At 40.3% G+C, this 22,067-nt stretch overlaps 1 protein-coding gene across 1 annotated transcript in view; it reads left to right on the top strand.

Annotated features, from left to right (window-relative positions):
- pappaa (pregnancy-associated plasma protein A, pappalysin 1a) overlaps positions 1 to 22,067 on the top strand; it is a gene marked incomplete at both ends in the record, with an annotated part of 282,732 nt that overhangs the window by 223,583 nt on the left and 37,082 nt on the right. Inside the window, 2 exon segments of the mRNA XM_080743260.1 lie at positions 458 to 529; positions 4,735 to 4,833. Of these exon segments, the coding sequence (XP_080599386.1) occupies positions 458 to 529; positions 4,735 to 4,833 (171 nt within the window).

Genomic DNA, 22,067 nt, shown 5'->3' with positions numbered 1-22,067 from the left:
GTTTATGTATGTTTTGTGATATACTACATTTTTCAAATAATCATTGTGGAGCAAAAGTACAATATTTAGATATTTATTTAGATGTAGAGATGTAGTGGAGTATAGAAGTAAAACAGTATTGGAAATTGGAAATACTCAAGTAAAGTACAAATACTTCAAAATTGGACTTAAGTACAGTACTTAACCCATTTAGAACGGGTACACATTATTGTGTATCATTATTTTATGCTTTAACTATTGAAAAATAGCAGATATACAAGCTCACAGCGCGGCACCGAGTGCCGCGCTGCGAGCTTGTAGATCTGCTATTTTTGAAAAATCTTTAAAAAAAATGAGCGGCACTGAGCGGCACTCGGTGCCGCGCTGTGAGCTTGTATATCTGCTATTTTTCACTGGTTAAAGCATTCAATAATTCTAGGCGTAAATGTACTGTAACACCAGTGTTTGTGTCTTACAGAGCATAGTGTGCACCATGGGGTTGAAGTGGTATCCACACCCAGAAATGCTCCACTGCATCAAAGGATGTGAGGTAAGGACTCTCAATCTTTTCTTTTCTCCTTTCATTTCAAGGACCCCAGTTTGATATTGTCGTTGTCGGGTGGAAACCTTGTATGTCCAAAACCGTTCGTTTTGTATTTGTCATCTATACTATAATTTTGCGAATGTCTGAGTGAGTGAGTGAGTGAGTGAGTGAGTGAGTGAGTGAGTGAGTGAGTGTCTGTCTGTCCCAGCGTTTCTCCTCGGTGGCTGGAGCAATTGATCTGAAATCGCATCACTATCAGCATATGAACACACCTGACATAACTGTGAAGGCCGTTTGTCACTTTCACAAATCGTATGCTGTATATTAGCATTTTTATGCTGTATCTATATCTATTCTGCATCTAGCATGAGGCACATCTATTCTGCATCTCGCTTGAGGCAAAATGTTTAACCAGCTCTATGTGTGTGTGTGTGTGTGTGTGTGTGTGTGTGTGTGTGTGTGTGTGTGTGTGTGTGTGTGCAGGCAGGCGGGTGTGTGTGCAGGCGGGTGGGCGGGCGGGCTGGGGGGGGGGGGAACAGTATCTCTGTAGCCATTAAACGAAACGGGTTTCTTACATTGATGCTCCTACATCATGCAAGCACCAGTTAAAGTTACTTTCCATCCCTCATATACTGTGTGCACAGTGCACATCCCATAACCCACACACTGCACATCATTTTGGAGCTCATATCTTTGAACGGGTAAGGGCTAGTTTTAAAAATTACTTAAACTAGTGAAAACAGCTGATCTACAAGCACACAACGGCTCGCATTTCACGAAAAACGTACACATTTGAAACTTGGAGATACAAGGTTTCTGCCCGACTCGATGAATCTATCATCATGGTTAAAATAGAGTTAGAGGTTACAGTGGGGGTCGTGTCTGATAAAATGAATATCATTTGAAATGTTTATCACTGGGACCCCAATCTAACTGTAAAGATATCTCAAACTCTGTAAAGATATCTCAGTTTTAATAGAACTCGTGGGAGTATACCACCAGTGGAGAGTTACAGACCTCTAAAGAGTCCATTTGGTTCCTTACTATAAATTGTAATGAATCAAAAACAAGTAATCAATGGAATAATCTTTTAGAAAACAATGGCTAGCTGCAGCCCTATATTCCACTATGAATTCATTCCTATGTACCACGGTGGAAAATGAAAGCCCTTCTTCATCATACAAAAGTGTCGCACTAAAGTAGTGAAAATAGCCGATCTGCAAGCACACAGCGTGCTTGTAGATCGGCTATTTTCACTACTTTAAATAGTTTTTAAAATAATACAAAAAGGAAGGTTTTACACCCGACAGCAACGATATACTGTACAGTACATAGCAGCAAGAACCCCAAAAGGGGTTCCTGTCTTGAAACATATAGTTCAAACCAGGCCTGGAATTTTGTCATTTTAGGGGCAAGACTTGGCCTTTGGCGGTGTCCATTTTTGGGGGGCACAGAGGCCAAATGCCAGGGCAGGAAGGCCATCAAATCTCAGTCCATTGAAATAATACATTGAATTTAAGGGTTACGGTTGATTTAAAATGTAGATGTAGACTCTACTGTGAAATAAATCAATTATGGTATTTACAATCATTCTGATCCATGCTCAGCCCTGCACCAATCAAAGTCACTGGACTGTTTAAAGATGGGGACAGTGGTGGAACAGTCAGCTGTGGCACTGTGGCCTCAGGGCATACTGTACGATTGGTTTGAGGGCGCACAAGGCCAAACTGAGGGGCAACGACAGCCATGGCCTTCATGGCCTCCCTGAAATTCCTGCCCTGGTTTAAACTATTTAAAATTCCTAAACTGTTTAGGGTTTCTTTTCGTAAATTAATGCCCTGCTTGATCACACAACAGTGTCACAATAAAAGTATCACAAATAACAGATCTGCAATCGTGAGACACGTTTCGAGCGTTTTCTTTCTTTTTTTTTTATAGCTATTTTGGAATTTGAATCCTGAAAAGTAACAGCTTTCGGACATACGAGCTTTCCCCCCCGACACGACGATAACCTAATTGTTAACCCAAGTGGAGCGGGGTGGGGACAACCCCGTAAATCACCTTATTGGGGCGCTTTGTGCACCAGTGTACTTTATGATGTCCTTAGTTTGATTTACATGTCTGGCACACTTGTGGCGTAAAAAGTCACATTGAAGGATGGGGGGAATTACATAGTAGATTATTCAGCGAATTCCACCCCAGACCCTTAAAATGCACCTAAGCATTGCAAGGGGTGGGGTGGGGTGGGGTGGGGGGGACCTAGGCAGAAACAATAGGTCTGTAAAAGGTTTGAAAAACATTCCACGACAGTTCAAACTGAAACTATAAGGCAAACAGGTATTTTTTTGTTGTTGTTGTTGTTTAATTGATTGAAATACTTTCTTAAGTCATGTTTCCATAAACGTATTCGAATATAGGAAGCAAATTATCAAAAATGCGCATTAAGTTAAAGCGAATTTAGCCTGTTTCCATTTGCGGGTGTCATTCGAATTAGCGATGGTCGCGTGAGCAGACTCAGCACGGCCCAGCTGAACACAGCGAAGTGCTCCCTCCCTCCTTGCCCACCACTGGTTCTGTCGGAGGTTGTCTTTGCACAACAGTCTGTAAAGAGCTACAGCTGGCAGCCTGGCACGTTGTGAAAACGGGAGGAATTTACACACGGTCCGTGTCACTCCGTGTGTAACAACCGGTTTGTTTTGTGGGCTAACGCTATACAATGGACGTTAAGCGGCAGGGGAAAGTGTTAACTAAGTGCGGATGGCGTGACTGCAGTTTAACACGGAGGACAATGGACCAGAGCGTCATCATTTATTCACATGTATTGGCTGACCCGTTTCCATTCACTAATGCTCATTTAGTTTTTTCAATAAAGCCTCAAAATCCACCTCCTCCAAGTGCATAAAAGGTTTTTGCGGATAATGAAAGTTTATTCGAATTTTGAAGTGTTTCCATAAAAAGAGCCTTAATGCGCATTAAGAGTCTTTATGGAAACTCCACTTTAGTCAGAAATGTAAACAGCACGTGGTACATTAAGACATTAAAGGCTAAAAGGATAAGGTTGCTTCTGTTGGATTCAGCTGTGGCGAAGATACAGAGGCGACCGTTCGCGTATTTCGCGTCTCCCCGTTCGCCGCAAAGCCACGCGTCGTCTCGTCTTTGCATTGACTTTGTATGTAATAGCGTCGCTCCAACTATAAAGATTTGAACGCACCGTAAGGGAGAAAAAGGAAAAAACAAATACGGCGGCAGTGAATGACAAGTTATTTTGATGGGAATCTACATTTACCTCCCCTTGTGGTCTCCTGATGGGAAGATGCCAGGGATGTCCTTCAATATACTATGCTTCCTGATAGGCCTCAACGTTAATGACCTCAAATCAACGTTGGGGAGAACTGCTTCTAAACGATTCCATTAACCTACTGGAGCAACATTAACTTGGTTATTGCAGTACTGTAGTTCTCAAAGTAGGGTGCAGGGACCCCCAGGGATCACAGAGGGAGTTCCAAATGGACCCTTACAGGTCCGTAACTCTGACAGTGTACAAATGGAACCAAATGGACCCTTACAGGTCCGTAACTCTGACAGTGTACAAATGGAACCAAATGGACCCTTACAGGTCCGTAACTCTGACAGTGTACAAATGGAAACAAATGGACCCCTACAGGTTTGTAACACTGAGTTTAATGGAACCAAACGGACCTGTAAAAAAATGCTAACACTGGGTTATTGGTTATTTTGATTGATTGATTGATTGATTGATTGATTGATTGATTGATTGATTGATTGATTGAAGAATTTATTAAGTACAGTTTCATGACAGCACAAATCATTGCTACAAGTTCAACTAAAAGGAGATCCTGGAAAGCACTACGGTTTATTTCTACAGGAACCACACTTTATGTATCTCATATATTAACATTGAAAGACAGACGGATAGAACATAGTACTTTATCTAGAATAACATCAATTTCAAAAGCAGAAAAGGCATAACATCAAATACAAAGGCAGAAAAAAGGGGAGTGGGAGCATGGGGGCTTAGTCTATTTACAAGTCACGAGTAGCAGCCGCCTGAAGGTGGCTTTTCATACCAATTTTGAAGGAGTGAAAAATTGGTATGAAAATTGGTATGAATTTTCATACCAAAATTGGTATGAAATTGGTATGAATTTCAATTTTGAAAGTTCTAAATATTAACTTTCTCTGCTATACAGCCATTCATGGGAGACAACTACTGTGACTCGGTGAACAACAGAGCCTTCTGCAACTACGATGGAGGAGACTGCTGCCAGTCCACTGTCAAGACCAAGAAGGTGAGTAGCAAGTGGCAGCAGCTGTGTCACAACAAAGCCTCCCGCGTCATGCTCTGTTCTAGTTCACCCTTTTCAGATAATATAGGCTCAGTCTATGCAACAGGACAGGAGCCATGTTGGAAAGAAATCGGGCCTCTTTCTTACTTCCTTCACAGGAGTTACCAATGATTTTAAAGAAGGCTCTGTTCCATTACGGTCAAACAGAGTCAGGGTTGCTGATATTGTGCATGTTGGCTCATTGGAAACACTCATGGTTCATTGAGTGCGTTCCAAATGCCCCCTACGGAGCACAAAAAGGACCAAACGGACACATAGTAGCAGCTATTTTGGGCGCACTACAGTCTAAATTAAGCTGAATAGTGACATAACACAGCCGCACACTCGTAGCTCCAGTGTTCGAAAACAGAAGGAGATTTGGTTTGGTTCCGAGTTCCAGTGCATTGTGTTTTGTAAACAATAGTTTGAACAAGTACTTGGATTTATTATTTTTTTCATGAGAGGTACGAGATGTTCTTTCGCCCTTCCTAGATTATAAGCACTCCTTGTGCTCGACAAAGTGCCACCAAAGCTCTTGTTATCTTCTGAATTCTAACCTTCATCAATAGTGTTGTGCTCTACACGCTCATGGTTTTTGGGGATTGTTGGTTTAATGTTTACAGTTCTGGTTTCATACTGTCCCCCCTTATCATTTATGGGGCAGACATTTTACACCATTGATCTGTAGCTACCCCTACAACATCAGCACAATGTAGACCACAACTTAATGTACTGCTGAACCCTTTATTGATTTCACCCCAGCCGACCTCTCTCTTAACCCAAACCTCTTTTGTCGCCGCCCGGCGGAAACCGAATCCTTGTATCTCCCACATTTTGACGTTTTGTTTTTGTCGTAAATGAATGCCCGACTTTGTCATGCAAAAGAGTATCGTGCAGAAGCAACGGATGACATCCCGCCTACAAGCTCACAAACAACGCGTCGTGAGATTGTAAATGGGATGATGCTTTCACTATTTGTGAAGACTTGTGTACATTTTGTAAATCAGAGCGGTTTAAGTCTGTGGGTTTCATAGACATTGAACAAATGAAAGGTGTTAGCAAAAAGGTTTCCACCACCTAAGGGTGGAAACCTCGTACGTCCAAAAAAGGATAACAAATTCAAAAATAACAAAAGTAGCAGATCGACAAGCTCGAAACGTGTCGTTTTGCACTGCGTTTCCAGCTTGTAGATCTGTTACTTTTGATGCTTTTTGTGTGACACGAGTAGGGTGTTAATTTACGGGGGGGAAAAAAAGCTTTGTAACTAAATTAATAACTCCAACGTATCAGTGTTGTTTTTGACAGTACATTTTGATTTAGTTTTAGTCATAGTCTTTTGAATAAAATGTATTTTAGTTTTAGTCATAATTTAGTCACCTGAAAAGTTTTAGTTTTAGTCTAATTTTAGTCGACTAAATATCATAAGATGCATGTTGGCAGGCCTTGATGGCATCTTAATGACTGATTTTACACTTGGTTGTGTGCTCTGAAAATAGCCGATCTACAAGCTCACATTTTTCGTCATAGCTTTAGTCAACAAAATCAACACTGCAACGTATCCATCGGAACAGAAATGTCATTTCCTGAAAAGCAGCACTTTTGGACGTACGAGGTTTCCACCTGACAGAGCTTTCCTCTCTTTTGCCTGGCCTCTCCAAGCCTCAGATTACCGCCGGGAGCCAGAAAGTGGATATCATCAGACTCCATCTATGATGCGTGCAGGAGGCCGTATTCAGTGTTTCTAATGCACAGCCGTTGTTGCCCTTGTACTGTACACCCATGTACGCTCAGAGCTATATAACCCCCCCCCCTCCCCAAATGTAGTCTGTGTGGCTCATATTCGATCTTCCCATAAATCTTTTGCTCCCGCCTAAGGTTTCCACAAAGTGATGTGATCTACTGTATCTCTGAACTACGCTTTGGTTGCAAAACTGATGATATCGTTGGAGCAATTCCTCTCTGTCGGCGGGCGGAAACCAGGGTGTCGCACCAAATTCTGGGCCCTGGGTACAAGGATTCACTGTGGGCCCCCCATGAATGTTCTTCATAGGGGGACCTGGGAACGCATTATTACGCATTTTTTTTTTGTGCTTTAACTATTGAAACATATAGCAGATATACAAGCTCACAGCGCGGCACCGAGTGCTGCGCTGCGAGCTTCTACAGTAGATCTGCTATTTTTGAAAAGGTTTTTTGAAATGTTCCAGTGACCCCCCAGAAGCAAATTTGGGGTACAAATATGTGCATAAAAATACATATATTCAAAGATTTGCACACATTTTCACGAAAAAAAAGCAGATCTACAAGCTTATAGCGTGGCACTCAGTGCCGCGCTGTGAGCTTGTATATCTGCTATTTTTCAATAGCTAAAGCATAAAATAATTAGGGCCCCTCCACCTTGGGCCCTAGTAACTCAGTCCCACTTTCCTCCCCCTTGTGACGCCCCTGGTGGAATTTGGAAACCTCACATTACTTTTCATGGATTCAAATTCAAACACAGCAAAAAGTAACAGATCCACAAGCCTGAAACGCTCCGTGGTTAGAGCTTGCAGATCTGCAACTTTTGGATGTGCGGCGCTGTAGTGTGATCAAGTATGGCGCTTGTTTTTAAAAAAGCACAAAAAGGGCTGTATGAGTGCTGCCGGCACTGGGAAGCTACAGTTCATTGAGGGAACCATGAATGGCAACATGTACTGTGACATACTGAAGCAGAGCCTGATCCCCTCCCTTCGGGAACTGGGCCGCAGCCGCAGGGCAGTATTCCAACATGATAACGGCCCCAAACACTCCTCCAAGATAACCACTGCCTTAATAAAGGAGCTGAGGTTAACAACTCATACCCTGCCAGAAATACGTTTTCTATCATAAAAACGTCTTTTTAACTATGGCCTTCCCTGCCAGACGTCTTCTGGACGTCTTTAAAAAAAAAAGAAATTACAATGTACTAGGCATGATCGCGATCGCGAAATTGCATGTTTAACCCCCATACCAACCCCATCTTTCAAACATGGCAGCCATGTTTGTTTACATTTGAAGAAAACATAAGGGCTGCTTTCTCCTGAATGCCTGAACGGATTTCCAAGCGGATTTTTTTTGTTTGAAAGCTGTGAAAAGCAAGCACATGCATAGTGCATGATCTGTGCACGAATGTGTGCACCAGCGTGCACACTATGTTTTAACCCTTTGTTGGTGAAACGGCAATATAAGAGGTCCCACTTTATATACGGCACCGACTGAGTTAAGGTGTGGAATGGCCAGGCCTGTTTCCAGACCTAAACCCTATTGAGCTTCTGTGGGGCATCCTCAAACGGAAGGTGGAGGAGCTCAAGGTCTCTAACATCCACCATGGCTCTGTGATGTTGTCATGGAGGAGTGGGAGAGGGTTCCAGTGGCAACCTGTGAAGCTCTGGTGAACTCCATGCCCAAGAGGCACTAAGGCAGTGCTGGAAAGTAATGGTGGCCACAACAAATATTGACACTTGGGGGCACAATTTGGACATTTTCACTTCACAGGGGTGTACTTACTTTTGTTGCCAGCAGTATAGACATTAATGGCTTAATGGATGTCGAGTTATTTTGAGGGGACAGTAAACTTTACTTACACTGTTATCCAAGCTGTATATACTTCATTTCTTCAGTGTTTTCCCACGAAGAGATATAATTCAATATTTGCAGAAATGAGAGGGGTGTACTCACTTTTTTGTCTGACACAGTTGTATGATTAACACACACACACACACACACACACACACACACACACACACACACACACACACACACACACACACACACACACACACACACACACACACACACACACACACACACACACACACACACACTCCCTGTTGTAGACCAGTGGTTCTCAGCCTGTGGGTCGGGTCCCCAAATTATTTTGGGGGTCCCCAGATAATTAGATAATTAGCTTAATGTGCAACATTGTTTTCTCTCTCAACAGTGAACAAACCAACATAAAGTTTAAGTGTATACGTATCTGCAATTTTCTAAAGTGACAATTATTTGAATGACTTTTTAATACCTCTTAAGTGACAAATTAAACATTGGCCATATTGTCAAATATTAGAGGCAGAAATTGTGAAAATAGCCAATCTACATCTTCTGTAGAAATGCTATTTTCACAATAGAACCGTGTTATACAAAATGTAATGCCTCAACTCTTAGTGCTCGTCAGGGTGGGGGGGTCCGCAGTTCAAATATGATTATTTTGGGAGTCGCTGCCTGAAAAGGTTGAGAACCAGTACTGTTGTAGACGGCTTGCATGGCCCCTTCAGGGCCACGCTGTAGATGCTTGGCCCTGTGTCTTTATCTTAATGAAATCTCTCCATTGGAAGAGGTGGTTGATTTGGCTCAGTGTGTGGGCTGGCTGGCTGGCTTGGAGCAGGCTGGAAGTGTAGGGTAGCTTCTGTGTGGTAGCATCTGCTCCTCTGGCCTGGGCTGGTTCAGGGTCTCTGGCATCTGCTCCTCTGGCCTGGGCTGGTTCAGGGTCTCTGGCATCTGCTCCTCTGGCCTGGGCTGGTTCAGTGTCTCTGGCATCTGCTCCTCTGGCCTGGGCTGGTTCAGAGTCTCTGGCATCTGCTCCTCTGGCCTGGGCTGGTTCAGTGTCTCTGGCATCTGCTCCTCTGGCCTGGGCTGGTTCAGTGTCTCTGGCATCTGCTCCTCTGGCCTGGGCTGGTTCAGTGTCTCTGGCATCTGCTCCTCTGGCCTGGGCTGGTTCAGGGTCTCTGGCATCTGCTCCTCTGGCCTGGGCTGGTTCAGTGTCTCTGGCATCTGCTCCTCTGGCCTGGGCTGGTTCAGTGTCTCTGGCATCTGCTCCTCTGGCCTGGGCTGGTTCAGTGTCTCTGGCATCTGCTCCTCTGGCCTGGGCTGGTTCAGGGTCTCTGGCATCTGCTCCTCTGGCCTGGGCTGGTTCAGTGTCTCTGGCATCTGCTCCTCTGGCCTGGGCTGGTTCAGTGTCTCTGGCATCTGCTCCTCTGGCCTGGGCTGGTTCAGGGTCTCTGGCAAGCGTCTCTTCCTAGTACTCCTGGCATAACTTCCTGTGTGTGTTTGTGTGTGTGTGTGTGTGTGTGTGTGTGTGTGTGTGTGTGTGTGTGTGTGTGTGTGTGTGTGTGTGTGTGTGTGTGTGTGTGTGTGTGTGTGTGTGTGTGGCTTTGGGGCGGGGCCGGATCTAGGCATAGGCAAGGGGGGGCAATGCCCCCCTAAATGCCCTGTCTGCCCCACCAAACATGATGGCATGCAAAAATAAAAAATCGGCCGGTATGATATCAAACCGGCCGCATCGGTGACCGGACGTTCACTGACATAAATTCCGGTGCACAGCATGATGCTCTGGACTAATTTAAACATTAGCAAATAGCAGCCAGTCTACTTAGTGGCAGCCAGTAGTAATATAGGCACAGTTTTGTTCTATAAATAGCCCTTCTAAAAATAGCCCTTCTAAAAATAGCCCTTCTAAAAATAGCCCATAGGCACAGTTTTGTTCTAAAAATAGCCATTCTATTAATATATGATTATTAATAGCACTTCTAAAAATAGCATTTGACAGCTGTTAGGGTGGGTGTGGGGGTTAGAGGGGGGGAGGGGGGTTGTGATTGATAGGTGACAGCTGTGATTGACAGGGGTGTGTGCGTGCGTGCGTGCGTGCGTGCGTGCGTGCGTGCGTGCGTGCGTGCGTGCGTGCGTGTGTAACAGGTGGGGAGGTGACAATTCCAAGGTCAAGGTGTTGTGTGCCATGTGGGCATGCAGTCAGCTCAATCGTTAGTGTATTTTGGATTCATGTCAATTTGTGTTTTTGCATATATTTAACCACTTGAGCCATCAAGTCTTAATAAACTACTTAGTTTGCTATTTTGTCTCCCCTACACCATACCTCTTTGCCGAAAATAACCAATTTACAAGCTCACATACATTATGTGCATGTAGATCTGCTATTTTTGATATAGAATATTGGTCATCTGCTAGAGGGTCAGAGTTAGGGGCTGACAGATGAAGGGTGGATGTGGGGGTTGTGTGTGTGTGTGTGTGTGTGTGTGTGTGTGTGTGTGTGTGTGTGTGTGTGTGTGTGTGTGTGTGTGTGTGTGTGTGTGTGTGTGTGTGTGTGTGTGTGTGTGTGTGTGTGGTCTGTGAGAGGTGTCAATTCTCACGGTTAAAGGTGTTACCAGGGACCCCTTCAAACTTTTTCAGAGATTTCCTTATATTCCTTATTTTCATTATTTGACAGCCCAATCATCAGTGTATTTTGGATTCATGTCAATGTGTGTTTTTCAGATACTTGATGGAGACCACCATCAAGTCTTAATAAATTACTTAGGCTGCTATTTTGTATCCCCTACACCATACCTTTTTGCCAAAAATAACCAATTTACATGCTCACAACGTCTTGTTGTGCGCAATATTATGTGCGTGTAGATCTGCTAATTCTGTAGGTTTTCAGGTGTTTTACTGACTCTTGCATTGCATTGTGGATTTGCCTACTTTTAAAGCGGTGAAGGGAACTGAACTTAAGAATACAGATACACAGAAAACGGATTCTGTGATTTTGCTTTATACATATATGTGTTTATATTTAAATCTTTAGGGGCATACCATGTGATATACCTGCACAGTTTTTGATGCAGGTATTTTACTACCCTTTTACCCTAATCTGGTAGTTATAGGTGGTACTGTATACTGTACATATTATAGGCAAAACATCATAAAGGGTAGAACCGGTAGTGTACGTAAACAAACTCATTAAATTAATGGTTAATCCCTAACATTATACAGTGATTATTACTAACAACACTCATTAGTTGAGTTATCACACTCTTACATACATTTTTTTCCCCCTAATTATATATTTCAATAGATGATATGGTACATCATGAAATGGTACCTAAGTTACACAAAATGTCAAATTTCACACAGTAAGTATTGCCAATGCAGTTGTCAGAGAAGGATTTTCACCCTAACCATACCATGTATAGGGGTGTATATAGTAATTAGACAACTTATTGTTTTATTTCTTGGGTGTTCTGTAGGTTAAGTACGTTTCTAATGAACATGCTATTACTCACACCATGTACGTTATATTTGCAGTAAAACATGTATGCAAAGCTGACTATTTGGTGTTTTATCTATGACATTATTCTATTTCACTGGTCTAATAGCAGGGAGGTATGGAGGCTCAGCTATACAATGCTACGAAATAAACCAGTGCTACTGTACCTTTCTATTTTCCTCTCACTACATATTTGTTTTACACACTACAATTAAAAAAGCTCACCCAGTCACCCTCATACACATCTACAAAACCCAGTACATCAACAAAACATCAACACCCCTACACATTACAGCACAACAAAAGCTAAAACACATGACAAAATGCATAACATTAAACCATAAAGTCACAATATTACTAACAATGTTAATAACAATATGTTCGATAGACTAGTGTCAATAACAACCAGTAATCCTAAAGCATCCATTAGCTAGTGTGTGTGTATTATGAACAGGTGTTAGGTGACAGCGCAGGGAAGGGTTTATGTGGTGTGAGAGATGACAGCTGTACCAATAGTTATGGTGTTACCACAACCTTTTCAGAGATTTTCTTATAGTTTCATTTTTTGACAGCACAATCATTAGTGGATTTTGGATGTCAATTTGTGTTTTTTTCATATATTTAACCACTAGAGCCATTACCTAAGATAATTGCATTATACCCTACACCAAACCTCTTTGTAAACCAATTTACAAGCTCACAATGTCTCGTAGCATGCAATATTATGTGCTTGTAGATCTGCTATTTTCACTAGTTTGACTTACATCAACAAAACATCAATACTCCAACATATTACAGCACAACAAAAGCTAAAACACATGCAAAATGCAAAACATGAAACCAAAAAGTCACAATATTACTAACAATGTTACTAACAATGTGTTCAATAGACTAGTGTCAATAAACTAATAGTTTCAACCCTTAATCCTAAAACATCAACACTCCAACATATTACAGCACAACAAAAGCTAAAACACATGCAACATGCAAAACATGAAACCAAAAAGTCACAATATTACTAACAATGTTACTAACAATGTGTTCAATAGACTAGTGTCAATTAACTAATAGTTTCAACCCTTAATCCTAAAACATCCAATAAGACAGCAGGTATATGGCTATATATGTTATATTCAGTCTGAATAGTAGTTTGACTGATTGAATGAAAACATTTTGCATAGGAAAGAGTACACTGGTAACAAGGCCATAACAATTATAGATTTTCAAACTGAAAGGTCTATGACATTAAGAGGAAGATATCCATATTTTAGGATTGCATGCATCATATTGTATTGAAAATGTGTAGATTTATTTATTTTTTGAGTACAGGCTTATAAATGGGCTCTTTTGAGTCCAAGGCAACCAGCTTGTAGATGTGTTATTTTGATGGTAATAGCTTACAGGTCTACTATTTTTACTGGGGTGGTGATGTAAGAGTATTATTTCCATAAGAGGTTGCATAATCTACTGGTAATATTGTATGTTTTATCATTTGGCTCGGTAGGGCTATGTATGTTGAATTCAAGGCATTAGTTGCGTTGTCAGTAGTGGTATTCCATCTGTAAGATAATACATGTAATTCTCATTAACATTACAAAATGAGAGAGGAACCAAAGTTATAGATCTGCTATTTTCACTAGTTTGACTAGCTCAACTACTTATAGTTTTATTGCTGAGGTCCAATCTGGCTTTCAATATGTTAAATGATTCAAAAGATCTATCTAACCACATCTTGATCATAAAGTGTAACTTAGTAATACAGTAAAACTTAGTTGGGTTTGTATGCCAAACCATTTGGTCCCCAGTCATGTTGGATCATTCATTAGGTGTTTTCACTGTATGTAGTGATATTGGACATAACTGATAATACACATGAAATTGTACTAATATTACAAAAATGATACAGTGTTTTTTCTATTATTTTTATCTGATATTAACCCCAACTATGGTCTCTGCTACAACTATATCGACCCATCCCTTAAACATGTTACAATTATATCAACAAAGCGATGACCGATTAAAAATAACCTCATTTTAGTGTTTTAACCACTTGAACCATATTGGCAAAAATGACCGATCTACAAAGCTTATAGCTATAATGCGACAGACCTGTTACAGGGTAGGGGTCTGTGAGAAAATTAGTTTACTCTTTTTGCGTGAACAAATCTCAAACAGCCTAAATATGGGGTCTCACTGTGTATAACCTCATGATATGCATGGGACTAACCATGGTCAGTCAATTTACATTGTTTTCACTAAAACATCCCATTACATGAACATGTTAACATTTTTAAAGTTTGTGACATTAGTCCAATACACAGAAAACATTTATTTGTTTATTCGTATATTATCTATAGATGGGTTAAAATACTAGGTATTCCTAAAATTATACTAAATATTGCGTGAAATCTAAAGATTTAACTTGAATGACAGGCGGATAAAAGACTAGTTCCCATACCAAGAGTTGAACCGGGGGCTGCCGGGGTGAAAACCAGGAATCCTAATCGTTAGACCGTATGGGATGCAAATCGTACAAACTGTATAAGTGTACAGGCCAGACTACACAACACAACTATACAACATCAACATGCCTGCATAATATCAAATCAACTACTATATATTCAGCACAAATATACATCACCAACAGAAATCAACACCATACTCACTACACATTGCTAGTAGATCCACACAAAAACATTAAAAAAAAAACACAACTTGTCCATTAACGTAAAGACAAAATACACAATATGTTCTAATAATAAAGTGTTCAATAGACTAAATAGCGCAATGCACTATGGGACGTTGGAAAGCCGTGGATATAAAAAAGGAGAATGAGAAGTTTACTTCAGTCTCTTTTTCAAAAATGGATAATACCCATCAATTGGGGCTAGAAAAACAGGATTATGGCGAAGTAGCGACCAATGTATTGTATACCTTCGCTAAAGATGTAGAAGAATCCTTAGGCTTTAACGAGAAAGATGGAAAGCCCACAATCTTTCCCGGAATAATTTTTAAAGATGGAGAATATGTACCCACAGGCATAGATCCCTATTTTGATGGATTTATGCAAGGTCGAATTAAATGGATGAATGATACTAATGGAGGGAAAAATATCCCACCAGATGATCATTCAATGTACGCATCTGAAGCAGCTCTATGCGGCCTTCCACCACAACACGTGTCCAGTAGCAATTCAAACAATGATAGTGCTTTCAATTTTAAATCATCGCAGTTTGAGTGGTTAGGGGAACCGGCTAACATGGAGCACACAGGGGTAGGGGATAATCACCGCTGCGGAGCCTGCCACCTTCTGCTTTCAAAGTTTCTGCCAGGCGATAAACTTTTAAATCAGCATGCATTCTACAGCAGAGGAGAATGTCCGTATCTCAAAGCAAACTATACACCCGACCGGTTAAAGATTGCAATTGGTCAGGAGAGATTCCGTAGAGGATTTATTGCGCATCCAAACATAATCACAGCCCCCGATGCATGGAAACTACCCGAAATGAAATTAACAAACAGGATATATGTGACACTGGCTACACAGGAATGGTGTTACTTGTGCGGACGTTCAGCTGGTAATCATGTGCAAAACTGTTACCAAAAAATGACAGAACTCATACATAGCCTTAACAACGGGCTTCTCGAATTCAAATTATAGTTAAAGTTCTTACAACCGTGATTATACGGTGACATTGTGAATATGTATACGTTGGAACCCTTGTGTATTTTAGCTTTTCTGTGTGAGCACTTGCTATGCAAGGGCAAGTGCTGGTCCTCATACCTTTAATCATAATGAAAATAATGTTTTATTTGCTGAAAGCTATGTCTAATTAGTTGATGATTGAGTATAATCCTGACTAATAATGTAGAATTGGTTTGAATAGTATGAAAAGAGATCTTACAGCACATGGATGGTTCTACAGCCATGTGTACAGACTGCGTTCATAGCTACACCACCATGTCTTGATTGTACTTATTGTACTATTGTGTAAAGCTAATATTAGTATTAGTTCACCTATGAAAAGAAGAAAAATAAATAAATAAAACACTATATCAATATTATGAGTTTTCTTTCTTCCAAATGTACTTATGATCAGCTTAAAAAAATGGGTATATTGCATATGCATATATGCATATTTGTTAAAATATTTACCACTAAACATTACTAGACATCACTGTGTAGTACAGTGGTAAACACAATTATACACAGGTATTATTTAATAACTGAGCATGAACATGAACACCATAGCTATTGAAAATGGTTCAAAATGCATGTATATCATTTTGGGTTACATGTCAACAGGTCAAAGCTAATACAGTAAAACCAACAACCAACAAGTATATTCGTATATTTTATTAGTAAACAGGAACAAGTATTTACAAGGATACAATGATATACAATACAACTGACTGAATTCACACACAAAACATCACTATATGGCAAATTGCACAGAGTTCATTAAATAATTGAACATGATCACCATAGGTGATTCACCATAGGTGATTCTTCTTTCTTCTCAGTAAAATATACATTATTGAGAACTATAGTTCAGTACATGTTTATGCAGCTGGTGATGAGTTACTCCAAAATGTAACAAATTCATTCAGCAAATCATCTTTCTTCATGTATCCACCCAACACATGATCAACATTCATGTCATTATCGATTTTTTTCATGATATCATTCACATTCCTCAGGTCATACAGAATAGCTTCACATATGCCCTGTACTCGGTCGATCGGTATAGTGACAATTCCTTGAGTTTCCAACACCCACATAACCCCTGGTATGAATCGACCAGTCCATAGTTTATTCATTAACTGTTTAAAACGATTGAATACATAATATTTTGGGATGGGGTATAGGCATCGATGTTCGATTTGACTGGGCTGATCTATTTGACATCCCTCGCAGTCATCTTTCCACTGGTCATTTATAACCACATTCATCAGCTTGGTGACGCATATTTTTATAATGTCCAAAAGGATTATATTCCCCAGACCATCAAGCTGATCCATAGTCAGAGTTGAATCCATCGTAGATGATGCTGAAAGCCATGGTCTGATGGAAGGTAGTGTAGGGTAATTCATAGGTGAAGATGGTGGAGCATCGAGACTAAAGTCCAGAGGATCATCAAAAAATATTGGTGATGGTGTAGGTGAAGGACCAAACGCAAGGGCATAGAATTCGTCATCATCTGTGTCACTGCCAGACTTGGATTCTGCCCATGGCTCATATTTTATAGCTTCCTCTGGAAGAGTAGTGGTAGAGTTGGGCTTGTCAACAAAATCTTCCATGGTTACTGATGAAAAGCACAGTACGCAAAATACCCTTATATTGTGTAAGCAGGGCAATAGGCGTGGTTGGTAGAGAGGGTGGAGCACCCTATAATTAGATAGCTAATTTGGTCAACCCATGTTAACCCAACATTAATGTGATATAGCCTAAAGATGTCCTAATTGCCCCTAATTGATTGAAATCAATCAAAAGATCATTTCTTTGTTTTCTTTGTTTTTGGTTTCATGTTGTTGTCAATTGATTTGACTGTAAGCACACGTTTCCTTTTTTGCTTGTGTTCTACATGGTCACTAGAATTGTACCAGGGCAATGTCTTCAGAGCAGGAAACATTAATATTACACGTCTTGTTTTCAGAATATCCAGGTAAGCAATACATGTTGATTCACCCTTGGCCATAATCGCGTCCACAAGTTCAGTGGCTGGGTCTGAGGATATACGATACCTATCCAGGGGTGTGATTAGTTTTCGTTCACAGATAAGTGAAATAAGCTTGAAGAGATTGTCAATATCTGACATCAGGATGTTTTGAAGTGTTGTCTTTTTTTTTCTTATATTGTCTTGTGCTCTCCTGACTGTATCTCTGCAAGCCATGTATCCAGGACGTCCTTGGTGTTGTGTTGCATAAGGCAAGGCCTTCAATTCAGGTCTAATTGCTATTACTTCATTATTTTGTAACATAGCTATGAATCCATGACAGAATTCTTCACCCTTGCACATAATTTTATCCAAAAGCTCAACAGCTGCTGTGTAGGGGAAGTGTGTGTCCATGAGCTGTGCGTAGCATACATTGTCAACAAGCCTCGATTGGAAAGCACAATCGTTGAAAAATCGCATGTCTGACATGATTATTTCTTGCAGTCGAGACTTGTTTAGCCTTAAAATCTCTGTAAATGACATTCCCTGCTTGAAACGAAATCCTTCCCCCTCTGTTTCAAAAACCATTGCTGGTTGACCGTACCAACGCATTTTCATCAGATCAGGAAACCTATCTGTAAGTTTTGCATCTTTTAGCAGAGACAGGAACACTTGGCAAATCTTTTCACCCTTGTTCATGATCTTATCAATGAGCCTACATGATGCATCAAAATAAGACATTTGCATGAGGTCCCGGTACTCACAAAACACCAGTGGGCTTTCATCGATTTCGAAAACACACTGGATGGCATATTTGATATCTGGACACAGTATTTTTCTAATTTCTGAACGGTTTTTCCGTATCATATCTTTTGCCGTTATATTTCCATTGTCAATCCCGCTTGGATGACTGCACCATGGCATGTACTGCAGATTAGGATATGTTTCTATTGCATCTGACCCTTGTAGCAAACATAGGAACTCATTGCAAGCAGTTTCACCATTGGCCATAATTAGTTCCAAGAGTGTTTGAACTGTATGTGAACTGTCTGGGTTATTGTATACCATATGCTTGAGCTTATTGTAGTCCTCCTGATCCAACAAATATTCTTCATGTCCAAAGGTCAACTGAAGGAGATAAAGGATATCATGCCTCAGTATGCATTGAAGTTTTTTAGCGTTTTCTCTGATCATATCATTTGCTGACCATCCATATAATAGAATTAGAGCATTACTATCACTGGGTTCTCCTTCCTCTTTCTCACTTGCCAGATGTGAGAAATCGGGTGGCGAAAAGTAAGGTGTAGAATAGTCCACAGGTGATGGCGAAGGTGAACCAGGGCTTGGATAGTATATACCATCCGTATCAGACATGAAAGTGAGAGAGAGAGTTGGAAGAGTAATGATAGAGCTTGGTTCGTCAGCTTGGTGACGCAAGTCTGCCATGGTTACTGGTGAAGAGTACATTACGACCAATTACCTTATATATTGTAAGAGCAATAGGCGTGGTTGGTAGGATTGTGGATAAGTAAGGGGATCCATCTAACGATTGGCTATAGTGTGTACTGTGTACTGTAGGATGGTAGAATATATAGAATATTGATATTTTTATTTTGAAAACATGATACATCTTTACACTCGTTACACATAAACACGTAACATCAACACAACATATTGGTGTGACATATTACTTTGGTCCATCGGTTTCTAGTTCTTGAGCCAACACAGGTGATTTTATGGAATTTTCAGATGATTTTATGGAATCAATCCATCCGAGCTTATGGTCATATTCCGGTAAGTGTTGTGGTTTATTCAGGGATATACGCTTGGGTTTCTTTGTAGAGAGGTAGTTTGTAGACAATCCTGATACTACACGATTTACACCGTTCAGGCGATCATCCAGTAACATCATCTTGCGAGTCTCTTTTGCTTTTCTGAAAAACCCATTGATTAATTTCAGCACGTCCTGCAGAAGCCACAAATCACCAGCATGAAAGGCTAAACGGATTGGAAAATACATTTCTTTGTCCATTACAGTCTTTGGTCTTTCAAAAGTTGGTCCCATTGACTTGAATCTCACCAACAACCATAAATATGATCGTGAACAATCGATAAGGAAGGCTTCTCCGTCCGATAAACGAGAAGGCATCGATTCATCTACTTTCACCATATCCGAGGGCTTGATGTAGTCATCTTTGGCCCATCTCCCCCAGTGCAAATAATCGGTGAAATCCTTGATAGCAGTCTCAAACCTCTTAAATTCAGTTGCATAAACCCTCACATGATGCAAATCTGAACATAATGTTTCCCCATCTTCCAATGTATACAGATCAACAAATGGAAAAAGGGTGGGTGTCGAAAAATGGCATCGCATTTTACGTTCATTAGACAAATCCCATATCAGATCGTCCTTATCCTGGTAAATCAAACGATGAGTGTCCATTTTACTTGTAAGAATTAGTTTTCTTTGAAATTTAAAAGAAAAGGGGTCAGAGAATTGGAGAGCTTTATACATGCTCAGTCATGGTTGTCACCATTTATACATTCTGTAGGACCACACCCCCAGTGACGCAGGCTGGAACTGAATAATTATGTTTACCACTGTACTCCATAGTGATGTTTTGTGTGTGAATTCAGTCAGTTGTATATCATTATATCCTTGTAAATACTTGTTCCTGTTTACTAATAAAATATACGAATATACTTGTTGGTTGTTGGTTTTACTGTATTAGCTTTGACCTGTTGACATGTTGACATGTAACCCAAAATGATATACATGCATTTTGAACCATTTTCAATAGCTATGGTGTTCATGTTCATGCTCAGTTATTAAATAATACCTGTGTATAATTGTGTTTACCACTGTACTACACAGTGATGTCTAGTAATGTTTAGTGGTAAATATTTTAACAAATATGCATATATGCATATGCAATATACCCATTTTTTTAAGCTGATCATAAGTACATTTGGAAGAAAGAAAACTCATAATATTGATATAGTGTTTTATTTATTTATTTTTCTTCTTTTCATAGGTGAACTAATACTAATATTAGCTTTACACAATAGTACAATAAGTACAATCAAGACATGGTGGTGTAGCTATGAACGCAGTCTGTACACATGGCTGTAGAACCATCCATGTGCTGTAAGATCTCTTTTCATACTATTCAAACCAATTCTACATTATTAGTCAGGATTATACTCAATCATCAACTAATTAGACATAGCTTTCAGCAAATAAAACATTATTTTCATTATGATTAAAGGTATGAGGACCAGCACTTGCCCTTGCATAGCAAGTGCTCACACAGAAAAGCTAAAATACACAAGGGTTCCAACGTATACATATTCACAATGTCACCGTATAATCACGGTTGTAAGAACTTTAACTATAATTTGAATTCGAGAAGCCCGTTGTTAAGGCTATGTATGAGTTCTGTCATTTTTTGGTAACAGTTTTGCACATGATTACCAGCTGAACGTCCGCACAAGTAACACCATTCCTGTGTAGCCAGTGTCACATATATCCTGTTTGTTAATTTCATTTCGGGTAGTTTCCATGCTTCGGGGGCTGTGATTATGTTTGGATGCGCAATAAATCCTCTACGGAATCTCTCCTGACCAATTGCAATCTTTAGCCGGTCGGGTGTATAGTTTGCTTTGAGATACGGACATTCTCCTCTGCTGTAGAATGCATGCTGATTTAAAAGTTTATCGCCTGGCAGAAACTTTGAAAGCAGAAGGTGGCAGGCTCCGCAGCGGTGATTATCCGCTACCCCTGTGTGCTCCATGTTAGCCGGTTCCCCTAACCACACAAACTGCGATGATTTAAAATTGAAAGCACTATCATTGTTTGAATTGCTGCTGGACACGTGTTGTGGTGGAAGGCCGCATAGAGCTGCTTCAGATGCGTACATTGAATGATCATCTGGTGGGATATTTTTCCCTCCATTAGTATCATTCATCCATTTAATTCGACCTGGCATAAATCCATCAAAATAGGGATCTATGCCTGTGGGTACATATGCTCCATCTTTAAAAATTATTCCGGGAAAGATTGTGGGCTTTCCATCTTTCTCGTTAAAGCCTAAGGATTCTTCTACATCTTTAGCGAAGGTATACAATACATTGCTCGCTACTTCGCCAAAATCCTGTTTTTCTAGCCCCAATTGATGGGTATTATCCATTTTTGAAAAAGAGACTGAAGTAGACTTTTCATTCTCCTTTTTTATATCCACGGCTTTCCAACGTCCCATAGTACATTGCGCAATTTAGTCTATTGAACACTTTATTATTAGAACATATTGTGTATTCTGTCTTTACGTTAATGGACAAGTTGTGTTTTTTATGTTTTTGTGTGGATCTACTAGCAATGTGTAGTGAGTATGGTGTTGATTTCTGTTGGTGATGTATATTTGTGCTGAATATACAGTAGTTGATTTGATATTATGCAGGCATGTTGATGTTGTATAGTTGTGTTG

The sequence above is a fragment of the Nannobrachium achirus genome (assembly GCF_963921795.1).
Source record: "Nannobrachium achirus genome assembly, chromosome: 15".
Lineage (NCBI taxonomy): Eukaryota > Metazoa > Chordata > Actinopteri > Myctophiformes > Myctophidae > Nannobrachium > Nannobrachium achirus.
The sequence above is the reverse complement of the archived record's forward strand: the minus strand, read 5'-3'. Positions and strand labels throughout refer to the sequence as shown.